At 38.5% G+C, this 12,844-nt stretch overlaps 1 protein-coding gene across 8 annotated transcripts in view; it reads right to left on the bottom strand.

Annotated features, from left to right (window-relative positions):
* The window catches only part of DENND1A (DENN domain containing 1A), a 709,454-nt gene that overhangs the window by 381,078 nt on the left and 315,532 nt on the right, over positions 1-12,844 (bottom strand). For all 8 annotated transcript variants that reach the window (XM_074211609.1, XM_074211608.1, XM_074211610.1 and 5 more), the window contains exon 7: positions 5,492-5,572. In XM_074211609.1, the coding sequence (XP_074067710.1) occupies positions 5,492-5,572 (81 nt within the window). The remainder of the gene's footprint in view (positions 1-5,491; positions 5,573-12,844) is intronic.

The following is a 12,844-nucleotide window of genomic DNA, read 5'->3' as shown; positions in this document are numbered from 1 at the left end:
CCTCAGGCAGGCCATCCAGCCCCACTTGCCCTACACCCTCCCCCAAATAATAATAACAAAAGATATGCTTGAGTCTTTATTCCAACACCAACAACTCTGTCATGGGTGGATCTCATTCTTTATGATAAGTCCATCACAAAAGTTACTTCCAAATTTTTCCACCATTGCCATTGCTGATCACAACTCCCTCCTTTCTTATTTCTCCACTACACTACCATGTACTCTATTTTCTCTGTCCTTTCACTCTGACTCTGGTTTAGGGTTGTTGACTGACTAAGCAGACAGATCCCTGGTCCTGGGGCCAAGAAGCCCTGAGCCCCCATACCACCCCTTAGGCCCAGAATCCACCTGGCCCTATGGTCATAGACAGGCCTTCCAATCCCAGCCCCTTGCAAGAAGTAAGAAAGAAAATGTGTTATATGTGACCACTCTACCCCCATGGTCCGTCCTCTCCTCCTTTATTCACATCCCCACCCCTTGCCCCTGCTCCCCCCTCCTTCTTACTCCAGATGTCTATACCCCATTGAGTATATATACTGTTTCCACTCCTAGCCATCTCTGATGAGAGCAAAGGTTCCCTCATGCCCCCTTGCCTCCCCCCTTCCATATCATTGCAATAGCTCATTGTAATAAAAAAAAAATCTTATTATGTGAAATATCTTGGACTATTCCCCCCTCTCCTTTTTCTTTCTCCCATTCCATTTCCCTTTTTTTCCTACTGACTCCATTTTTACACCACATTTTATCTTCGAATTCAGCTTTCTCCTGTGCTTCAACTATAAAAGCTCCCTCTACCTGCTCTATTAACTGAGAAGGTTCATATGAATATTATCAATTTCATTTTTCTAAGCAGGAATGCATGCAGTTCATCCTCATTAAGTCCCTCATATTTCCCCCCTCTCCTCCAATCTCCATGTTTCACCTGAGTCCTGTATCTGAAGATCAAACCTTCTGTTCAGCTCTGGCCATTCCAAAAGGAACATTTGAAAATTCCCCTGGTTCATTGAAAGTCCATCTTTTTCCCTGGAAGAGGACATTCAGCCTTGCTGGGTAGTCCATTCTTGGCTGCATTCTAAGCTTTTTTGCCTTCCGGTATATTGTAATTCCAAGCCCTATGAGCTTCCAATGTAGCTGCTGCTAAGTCCTGTGTGATCCTGACTGCAGCTCCACAATATTTGAACTGTGTCCTTCTGGCTGCTTGTAATATTTTCTCTTTGACTTGGGAGTTCTGGAACTTGGCTATAATATTCCTGGAGGTTGGTTTTTTGGGATCTCTTTCTCGCGGGGACTGGTGGATTCTCTCCATTTTTATTTTGCCCTCTGCTTCTAGAATATCAGGGCAATTTTCCTGTAGTAATTCTTTGAAAATGATGTCAAGGCTCTTTTCCTGATCATGACTTTCAGGTATTCCAATAATTTTTAAATTATCTTTCCTAAGTCTGTTTTCCATATCAGTTGTTTTTTCAATGAGATATTTCACATTTTCTTCTAATTTTTCATTTTTTTTGGTTTTGAGGTATTGATTCCTGATTTCTGGTAAATTCATCAATCTCCCTGGATTCTATTCTTTGTATGAAGGATTTGTTCTCCTCGGAGAGTTTTCTTATCTCTTTTTCCATCTGGCCAATTTTGCTTTTTAAAGCATTCTTCTCCTCAATAACTTTTTGAACTGTTTTATCCATTTGACTTAAGCTGGTTTTTAGCATGCTACTTTCTTCAGCATTTTTTTTTTTAGGTTTTTGCAAGGCAAACGGGGTTAAGTGGCTTGCCCAAGACCACACAGCTAGGTAATTATCAAGTGTCTGAGACCAGATTTGAACCCAGGTACTCCTGACTCCAGGGCAGGTGCTTTATCCACTATGCCACCTAGCCATCCCTTTCTTCAGCGTTTTTTTGGATTTCCTTTACTAAGCTGCTGACTTCATTTTCATGTTTTTCCTGCATCTCTCTCCTTTCTTTTCCCTAGTTTTTCTTCCAATTCCCTTATTTGATTTTCAAAGTCTTTTTTAAGCTCTGCCATAGCCTGAGCCCAATTTCAGTTTTTCTTGGAGTCTTTAGATGCAGGAGCTTGTGCTTCCTCATCTTCAGATTGAGTATTTTGATCCTTCTTGGGCTCATTTGCAAAATATTTCTCAATAGTCTTCTTTTTGTTTCTCTGCTTGCTCATTTCCCCAGCCTGGGCCTGGTTTTGTGGTGCTTCCTGAGCTTTTGGGACACTCCCACAAGGGTCTCAGTGTGTAAGGCTCTGTCCTCCCTCCTGATTTGTGAATGACCATAAGCGCCCCCCTCTGCCACGGGCCGAGGTGGGGGGGCCCTGTTGTTCTATGGGGGGGCCTAGACTGGGATCAGGATCTGAATGTGGTCAGAGCCCCAGATTCCTGTTCAGGGGCAGAGGACAGAGCTGGGAAGTTTCTCTTCACTCCCCTCCCTCAGCTCAATGGCCTCATGCCCTGGGGGCTCCTGCTTACTGGTTCAGCCTGCTTCTGTTTCTGGCTCTGGCCTGAGGAAAGACCAAGCTGCAAGCTGCTACCTGTAAGCCCTGAGGGCTGGGCTCCACGTGCTTGCTCTGGCAGAGGTTCCCCCACTTTGTGCCTGGTGCTCCCCGGGGTGCAGCTCAGGAGACTGCCCTGCTGCTGTGAGCCCTGGGGCTGCCTGCGGGAGGCTGAAGTTCTTTCGCTCTGGCGGGCCACCCCTCCGGCTGGCCGCCCCTCCGACCCAGGGTGCAGAGCCTTTCTGCTCTTTTCCAGGTTACCAGGAGAACTGCCTCACTGGGTCCCTTTGTGGGCTCTGTCTCTCGAAAGTTTAGTTCGAGTCCTTAGCTTATGAATTTTATCAGAGAGCTCCTAAGACTCGATCCCTTCTTGTTGCCATCTTGGCTCCACCCCCCCAAAAGAACAATTTCTACAACAATTAACAGTATTGTAAAGACAAACCACTTAGAAACTCTGCTCACTGCAATGACTAATCATAATCTGGTGGGAGAGGTGATGTACTAGAGAAGCAGAATAACACATGTATTGGGACATATTCAATGTGAGAATTTGTTTTGACTGATTATGAATATTTGTTAGGTTTGATTTTTTTTTTCCCCTTTTGGTTGTGAAAGGGGATGGGAAAGAGAAATAAACTTTAATTTTGAAAAATAAAAGGAAAGTTATACAAAAAAGAACAAGAGGAAACATTATTAAAAGACACAAAACCAAGTAAAATGGGGATAGGGTAGCTATTAGATTAAGAAGGTATAATTCATTTGAGAAAATCCAGGCAACAGAAGACAGAAATACATTAGAAAGCATTTGGATGACAATTAATGGAGGGAAAAGCAGAAACAAATTTGGTATCAGAGCTAACATACAACTTGGATAGGAAAAAAATAAGAAACAGACCACAAACCTAAAACTGAGGTAAAATATAATAGCAAAGAGGGATTTCAATGAACCAGATATGCTTTTTCTTGTAGCAAATAACTGGAATAAAATTAGACATCCATTGATAAAGAAATAGCAAGCTGAATGTAATAAAATATTATTACATTGTGAGAAATTATAAATACAATTACAGAGAAGCATGGAAAGCCTATTTGAATTGCTTCAAAGTCAAGTAAGCAAAAACAGGAAAATCGTATGCACAAAGCAAAGGGACAGAAAAAAATAATCAAAATGGAATGGTATGAATTTATTATAACTAAGACAAAGGACAGATATGAAAACGTATCCTCTACTGCAGTTCTCTTTGGAAGGTTTATCATGGGGTAGAGTTCATTCTAGGTTCTCCATTGTTAGGCCAGTTAGGTACGAGTTCATATGGAGCTGACACCAAGAAAGCAAAATTTCAAGTATGGGTCCAGTGATAGACTGCCTTTGAAGGAACAAACTAACCCAGTGAGAAAAGGCTCATTACCAGAAAGCTGGCACCTGAGGAATTTTTTTTCAGCCAAAATGCATAAAAGCAACAACTAAAGTGGGAAGGGGCTGGGATTAGCAAGTGGATTGCCCATGCCCATGAAATTGCAGATCTTTTAGAGTACAGAAGTACGCTTCCCATTATGGAACAAAGAGTTCTGAGAATTCTAGCTGTTTTGGAGACTTAAGGTTTTCACAGAAGAGACAGACGTGCCAGGAATGCTAAAAGCAACAGGTCATTATTACAGGCACATTTTAATTCACACAAGGGGAGGCATAAAACCTAACTTGAGATATCCAGGAAAATGAGGAGAACATCCAGGGAATAGAGATGCAAAGAAACTGATACCGCTGGATGACAATCACCAAGGGAAAAAAGGGATACATCTAGATCACAGATTCCAGAAAGGACAGAACTCAGACTCAACTCCACCAGGAGAGGATTGGAGGTTTGGATAAGATGCTCTTCATGCAATGGCAGGAAAGGAAAAGGGATCACTGACCCTTTGAGAGACTTCTCACTCCTAGTTTGGCCTAGGAACACTTGGGTCCCATACCAAAAAACAGGTCAGCTCAGGGAGGTAGGTGATGAGCTAGGATTTTAGAGGAAAGAGTGAGTTCTCAGAAGCATATAATTGGTTTCACAGATGAGAAGACAGCAATTAGCAAAGTTCTATAAATAATGGAAGTTTCTGGAATTTAAAGTTCAAGGCAAAGGAAGGGAGGAAATGCCAGTTACATAGAGGAGGCATGTCCAGAGCAGAGACTAGGCACTGAAAATCAGGAAGGCTGATGAGATACCAAGTTTTCAGTTTTGTTTCTCAAATCAGACCATGTATGATATATACATTTGTGATCTTAGGGTTGTTACCTAGAAAAAGGGATTAAATTTATTGTAATGAAAAAAATTATTGGAAAAGAAGCAAATTTGATAAGAAGTCAAATTTAGGATTTCTATAAGGAAAAGCTTAACAATTTGGAGCATCCAAAAGTGAAATTGGAGGTAGTAGGTCTCCAATTCATCCTTCATCCATGCCTCTTCTACAACTCCCATCCCAAACATCAACTACTCAATAAAGATTTCCAGCAAAGTTGGTTTATTTCTGTACATTGCTGTAGAGTAGATTATGTTTCACATACAGGTTGTTCTAAATGGAATCTGAAATCCCTTTCCATTATTAAGATACTGTGACTTAATAGAAATTTGTTGAATTGAATTGAAAAATTAGGGTGACCAAATCTGGAATGCAGGACCAGAGGACTTAAAAAACAAGGTCCTTTGATCCTATTTTTTTCCATTTTAATATCACACCCCCCTTTGTAATGATAATTTTCTGCAGACTGAAATAACAAAAGTCAGCATCTTTACCTACCATCTTCCCCGGTCCCCACACCCTTACCTCACTAAACCCTAAAATGATTGTACTTTTAAAAAAAAAACATAAAAGCAACATCAAAAAAAAACCAAAAAACCGCAACCTAACAAATAAAAACCAACCTAAACCCATGATTCTATCTGAATAATTCTTCCTTTAAATGCTATGTAATGAAATAGTTTCTTAATTACATGTACTCTGTGCCTCACTTACCACACTGAGATGGACAGACACTCCTGGATCAGGGATGGGAAGTTTGTAAAGTGTTTGAAGCAGCTCATTCCTTTGATTCTCCTGAAAAAAAAAAACAATCCGAGATAACAAAAGGAAAGCTCAGCTATCAATAAAGAAACTGTAGAAGAGATCTGGCTACTGACTCTGCTATAGCTGGGTATAGTCATAGCTTGGGAACAGAATTCACAAGAGAAAATTAGTTGTGTCAAAAATGCTCAAATATTTCCCCCCATTTTACTTCTTCCCAATTCTGCTGTGTAATATCTGAGAGCAGCCTATAATCACTTTAGTTTCAATATCTAGTGACATCTATTTTTTCTCTTTGAAAGACAAATCATTTTATGGGTTGTTGCAAAGTAAAAATTCAAAACTCTTGGCTTTAATCCAGGGTCCTTTCCACTAAACTATGCTACAGCAATTTTTTAAAAATATTATGAAAGAGATTCTCTCACAAATGTTTGGGAATATACATAACAAAGTACATTCTTTAAAATTGTTTTAAAATTTTATGCTTATTTGAAGTTCTAAATTCTCTCCCTTCCTCCACCCTCTCTCCAATATATTGAGAAGGCAAGAAATATAATATTCATTATATAAATGATGTCATAACAAAACAAATATTTCTACATTAAACACATAGATTACTGTACCATGACCCTCAAAATAATCCAGTAATCTGACACCATAATATTGATTTCAAAATGGACAGAATGTGGTTTCCTGGGAAATTAATGAAGATTTCTATCATCATGCTGAATTTTTTTTAAGGAATCACAGAGTATATAACACTCTGCTAAGAAGTTAAAAGTTAAAACAGTATACAATAATGGAGGATTCTGGAATATATTAAAATTTTATTTGGACATTTCAATTGGATGTCAAAGTACTATGAATTTTAAATCAATGGAAAAAATCTAAATCTTTAAAAAGTTTAAAAATATAAAATATTCCCTACTAAAAGACTATTCAAATGACAATCCCCTTCTCAACGTTCACAGTCAATGTGTTCTTCGCTCAGTTAAGATATGAAAACTGAAATTTAAGAAAAGATAAATATAGAGTCTGTAACTAGGTTTAAAAAAATAATGGCAAATACATGAAAGATGAGATGTGACTAGAACATAAATTGATCAATCAACAATCAGGTACTAAATGCTTCACTCTGTAACAGGCCATGTGTCAAGCACTAAGGATGCAAAGACAAAATTGTAACAGTCCAGGAAACTATGTATATACATTAATTACATAAAGAATGTATACAAAATAAATACAAATTTTGGGAATGGGTGAACTAAGAGCTAGAGGTGCCAGGAAAGGTTTCATGAAGAAGGTCATGTTTAAATTCAGTCTTGAAGATGTCAGAAATTCCAAAAAGCAGAGGTGAGGAGGGTGTGCACACCAAGCATGAAGGACAGTCAGTACAAGAGACACGAGATAGAATGCTGTACTTTTTTTTTTCATAGCAACAGGCTAGTGTGCAGTATGTGAGGAGATTACAGTGTAAGAAGACTGGAAAGATGAGGGGACAGGTAATTAAAGGTAAAAATGTGAGAGTTTATGTTTGATTCTAAAAGAAATAAGAAATTCCAGAGTTTACTAAATGGTGAGGCTATAATCAGATTGAAATATAAGAAATTTAATTTGGCAGCTGAGTGGTGAATAGGCTGGAGTCAGGAAAAGTCTGCAACAAGAAAAGCAAAGAGGATGCTATTGAAAAAAATGAAGGGGAGAAAAGGCCTAAACTGTGGTTAGTGCTGTGTGAAAGGAAAGGAAGGAGTGTGCTAAGATATTATGGAGATAGAAGGATAAGGCAATGTAATACATATGTAGGCTGAGTAGAGGCAGATGTTAAAGATGACACCAAATTTAAGAAAATGGGCAGTGGTACCTTAGACAATAAAAGGAAAGTTCAAAAGAAGGGTTGGTTTTAGTGATAGATACTAAGTTTTGTTTTGGACATACTGAGTTTCAGATATCTATGGAACATGCATTTCAAAATGTCTAATATGCAGTTCTTGATGCAGAAATAGAATTTAATATAGATATTAGGGCTGCATACATAGACTTGGGAGTCATCTGCATAGAGACTGCATTTGAATTTATTTAAGTTGATCAGGTAACGAAAGGTGAAAGAAACTAGAGAAGAAAAAAGAGAAGCTCAGGACAGAGGTTTCGGATACACCCATAGATTGTAGAGAGGTCAAAGATCATGAAATGGCAAAAGGAGAATGAACAGTAATAGTCAGAGGAAAATAAAACACATGAAAACAGAGAGTTCTTGGTCAACATTATCAAGTATTAAAGATAATTAAAGTAGGAAAATGACAGAGAAGAGGCCATTAATTTTTCTGAGGGGATAAGGGGGGTGAGAGAGGCAAATAGGATTAAGTGACTTGCTGAGGGCACACTTAGCAAGTGTCTGAAGTCACATTTGAACTCCTCACTCCACAGGCTCTACTCTATCCACTATGCCACCTAGCTGCCCCAAGGCTATTAAATCTGACCATTAAAATATTGCTGATAATTTTGAAAGTTTCAGTTAAATGATGAAGTAAGAAGTCAGATTGTAGGGGACTAAAAAGAAAATGAAAATAAGAATGAATGAATGAAAAAAATGTTAAGTATTTTCCTTGCATGCTAAGCACTGGGAATACTAATGGAAAACCGAGACAGCTCCCATTTGTAAGGAGAAATTATGAGAAATTCTCTATTATGAGAAATAACACACATGAAGTTTCTATTTCAGTAAGATGGAAAGGTACCATGATCCTTAGGTAAGGCTGATAATAATGTATTACTGAAAGAAGTGGAAATACTAAGTACAGTTATGTTTCTTTTTTTTTTTAGGTTTTTGCAAGGCAATGGGGTTAAGTGGCTTGCCCAAGGCCACAAGGCTAGGTAATTATTAAGTGTCTGAGACTGGATTTGAACCCAGGTACTCCTGACTCCAGGGTCGGTGCTTTATCCACTGTGCCACCTAGCCACCCCATAGTCATATTTTTAAAGAAGTTTTAGAGGAATAGGTAAAGAGAAAGAGCAACCCAAAGTGAATGCTTTTTAAAAAATGAGGAAGAATTGATATCTTTTTTAGTTTTGCTTTTTTGGCAAGGCAATGGGGTTAGGTGACTTACCCAAGGACACAAAGCTAGGTAATTATAAAATGTCTGAGGACATATTTGAACTCAGGTCCTCCTGACTCTAGGGCCAGTGTTCTATCCACTGTGCCACCCTGAGAACTGATGTCTTTAAACTCAAGAAAGAAAAAAATAGAATATATTGGAGAAGGCAGGAAGGGATAATATTGAGTGTTCATTTAGAAGTATTTGCCTTGGTGAAGAGAAAGAGCATCTCTGCATTAGATACTGGAATAAAGTAAGCAGTGGTAGAGAGGGAGGCCAAACAATTGTGAAAAGAAGAGAACTGATAGTCAAGTGAATAATAGGAAAATTGTACAGTTCCACTGGACAGTCCATTTGGCCCCACACCCCTCCCCCCACCTCCACCCCAAAGCATATGGTAAAGGACTCAGTTGAAAGAAAAAGGAGGGACTTCTGGCCAAGATGGTGGAGAGAAGACAGGCACAGTTCTAAAGGCTCCTGATTTTTCCCTATCTAACATATGAAACAAATCTCCTAAAAGAAATCTGACCCACAAAAGCCAGAAAGAAAAGCCAGTAGAAAGAACATCTACCTCAGGATTTTTCTTGGGTGAGTGTGGGAACAGAGGGTGGATCAGCCACTGATCACACCAGATTAGCAGCTGAACTGGAACCTGGGAGTCTGAGGGCCCAAGAGAAGTACCTGCTGGATTGGCTGTAGGGCTAGACACCGGGGACTTAAGGCAACTAGGGAGCAGAGGCATTGGTGTTGGCACTGACCCTTGGGAGCTTGCCCACAGGACTGGGGGGAGCGTTCTGGTGCAGGAGAGATGTAGAAACCATCCCTGGGCTCCTCTGGTCTGAGGAACTCACATGACTCCACACATCCACTGCAGCAAAGCACTCTTCCCAGAACAAATAATTACAGACTACTTCTGCCTCAGGAACAGATGTGTGAGAAGAAGAACCAGGCCAACTGACAATAGGGAAAGGGTTGACCTCACCCCAGGGTAAAGCCCACCACTGACTGAGGCAAATTAATTCAACAGCTTCAACACCCGCCCTTCAAGCTAAGGCAGAAGGACTCAATCAAGGTCACAGACACTAAAGAGAAAGCAACCACCACCTCCTACTGGCCAGCCAGAGAAATTGCACTCAGTGAGTAAAGACTCTAGTGATCCCAAAACGAAACCCCTGTAAACCAGCCCCTCCCCAACTCAAGGCCTTAGCAAAAAGGTAGATTCATAGAAAAATTCTTGGAAGGAAAAGACTCTAACTCAGAGAGACTTAGAACCTCTGAGGAGAATATGATTTGGTCTCCAGCACAGAAACACTTCCTTGAAGAAATAAGGAAGGAGTTTAAAAATCAACTGAAAAATTTGGGAGAGACAATTAATACCTTGCAATAAGAAAACAAATCCTTAGAAAATACAATTGACAAATACAAAATGGGATTGAATCTCTCAGATTCTCAATTGGGCAAATGCAAAAAAGAAAATAATTCTCTCAAAACTTCAACTGGTCAAATGGAAAGCTCTTTCAAAAGTAGAATGGACCAACTTGAAAAGGAGTTGCAAAAGGTTAATGAAGAAAACTCCTCCCTAAAATAAAGAATGGAGTCTGTAGAAACTAATGACTTCAAGAGACAGCAAGAACCTGTCAAACAAAATCAAAAAAGAGAAAAAAAGTAGAAAAATATGTAAAATACCTCATCAGCAAAACCAATGACCTTGAAAATAGGTCGAGGAGGGGCAACCTGAGAATTATTGGAGTTCCTGAAAACACTGAAGAGAAAAAAAAAAGACTGGATTTACTATTACAGGATCTAGTGATAGAAAATTGCTCTGATATCATGGAACCAGAGGGCAAAGAAGTTATTGAAAGAATACATCGATCCCCTCCAGAAAAAGAGCCTAAAATGAAAACACCAAGGAATGTTATGGCCAAATTCCAGAACTATCAGATAAAACAGAAAATCCTGCAAGCAGCCAGAAAGAAACAATTTAAATATCAAGGAGGCACTGTAAGGATTACACAGGACCTGGCACCATGAACATTAAGGGATCGAAGGGCCTGGAACAAGATATTTCGAAGAGCAAGGGAGCTTGGAATGCAGCCAAGAATCCAATATCCTGCAAAGCTGAGCCTTCTCTTACAGGGAAAACGATGGACATTTAAGTAAACAGAAGAATTCCAAAACTTCGTGATGAAAAGACCAGAGCTAAATAGAAAATTTGAAAATTTGGACATCAAACAGGAGGTTCAAGAGAGATACATGAAAAGGTTAAAAAAAGGGGGGGGGTAAAAGAAAAAAAACAAAAACCCTGCTATCCAGTAAGTTGAAACTGGCTATATATGCCAAGCCAGAAATGATGGACATTCATGACCTATCCATGAGACTGCTCTCCAATAGGATGTAACTGGCTTTAACCCCATTTGGGAGAAAGACTCTAATAACTCTCAAGAATTTTAACTCTATTAGATAGAATGTAGTTAGCTAGAAGTGACGGACACTCAGAATTTTCTATGACTCAGATAGAATGATTTTAAAAACACTACCTCCTTAAAAAGGGGGGACAGGAAGGAGATGGGAGGAGGGAGTTGATTGAATGTGATAAAACTCATTACACTAAGAGGTACAAAATACCTATGGTAATAGAGGGGAAGAAGGGAGGAGATGAGAAACACCTGAATCTTCTTCTTATCAGACTTGGCTTAAATTCAAGTTACACATGCTCAGTTAACTTAAAAAAACTGAACCTTTCAAATATTAAAAGGGGAAAAGGAGAGGGGGAGGGATAAAGGGAGGGGGGGTGTAGAAATGGAGGGGGAGGGGGAAAAGGGAACTGACAAAAGGAAGGGAAAGGAAAAGGGAAGAAGGGAAAGGGAAAATAAAGGGGAGAGGGTGATATAGGAGGGGAAACACACTGAAGGCATCGTATTCAGAAAGAAAATAATGGGGAATATGGAAAAAGGGGGGAAGGAGGAGAAATACAAACAGAGGGAAGAAAGCATGGAGGGCAATAAAGAATTAGTAATCATAACTTTGAATGTGAATGGGATGAACTCTCCCTTAAAGCATAAGCGAATAACAGAGTAGATTAAAAACCAGAATCCTACAATATGCTGCTTACAAGAAACTCATTTAAAGCAATGAGAGGCATATAGAGTAAAAGTAAAAGGTTGGAGCAAAATATATTTTGTTTCAGCTGAAGTGAAAAAAGCAGGGGTAGCAATCCTTATCTCAGACAAAGCAGCTGCAAAAATAGATAGTGTTAAAAGAGATAAAGAAGGAAACTTTATCCTCCTAAAAGGTACCATAGACAATAAAATTATTTCAATCGAATCATAAAATAAACAAGAAAGAAGTTAAGGTGGTAAATACATTGTTAGAAAAACTAGATTATGGTAGACATACAGATGAAATTGAATGGGGACAGAAAGAAATATACCTTTTTCTCTGTAGTACATGGAACTGAAACAAAAAGTGACCATGTACTAGGATGTAAAATCCTAATGATCCACTGCAGAAAGGCAGAAATAGTGAATACATCTTTCTCAGATCACAGTGCAATAAAAGACATATACAATATTGGGTCAAGGAGATACAGACCCAGAACCAATTGGAAAGTATATATACTCATTTTAAAGAATGAGTGGACCAAAAAACAAATTACGGAAAGAATTAATCATTTTATCCTAGATAATGACAATAATGAAACAACATACCAAACCCTATGGGATTCACTCAAAGCAGTTCTCAGGGGATATAGTATATCTTTAAATGCATACATGAATAAATTAGAGAAAAAGGAAATCAATGAACTAAATATAGAACTAAAAAAAGTAGAGAAAGAACAAATTAGACATCCCCAATTAAATACCAAGTTAGAAATTCTAAAAATTAAAGGAAAAATTAATAAGATTGAAAGTAAAAAAACTAATGAATTAATAAATAAAACCAAAAGTTGGTGTTATGGGAAAAAAACCCAATAATTAATAAACCTCTGTTCAATTTGATTAAAAAAAGTAAAGAAAAAGCCAAATTGCTAGTGTCATAAATGAAAAAGGTGAACTCACGGCCAAGGAGAAAATTAAAGCAATAATTCAAAATTATTTTGTCCAATTCTATGCCAATAAATTTGATAATGTAAGTGAAATGGATGAATATTTACAAAAATATAAATTGCCCAGGTTAAATGATGAAGAGATTAAATACCTAAACAATCCTACCT

The sequence above is a fragment of the Macrotis lagotis genome, chromosome 1 (genome assembly GCF_037893015.1).
Source record: "Macrotis lagotis isolate mMagLag1 chromosome 1, bilby.v1.9.chrom.fasta, whole genome shotgun sequence".
NCBI classification, from domain to species: Eukaryota; Metazoa; Chordata; class Mammalia; order Peramelemorphia; family Peramelidae; genus Macrotis; species Macrotis lagotis.
This window is presented reverse-complemented; position numbering and strand designations above follow the sequence as displayed.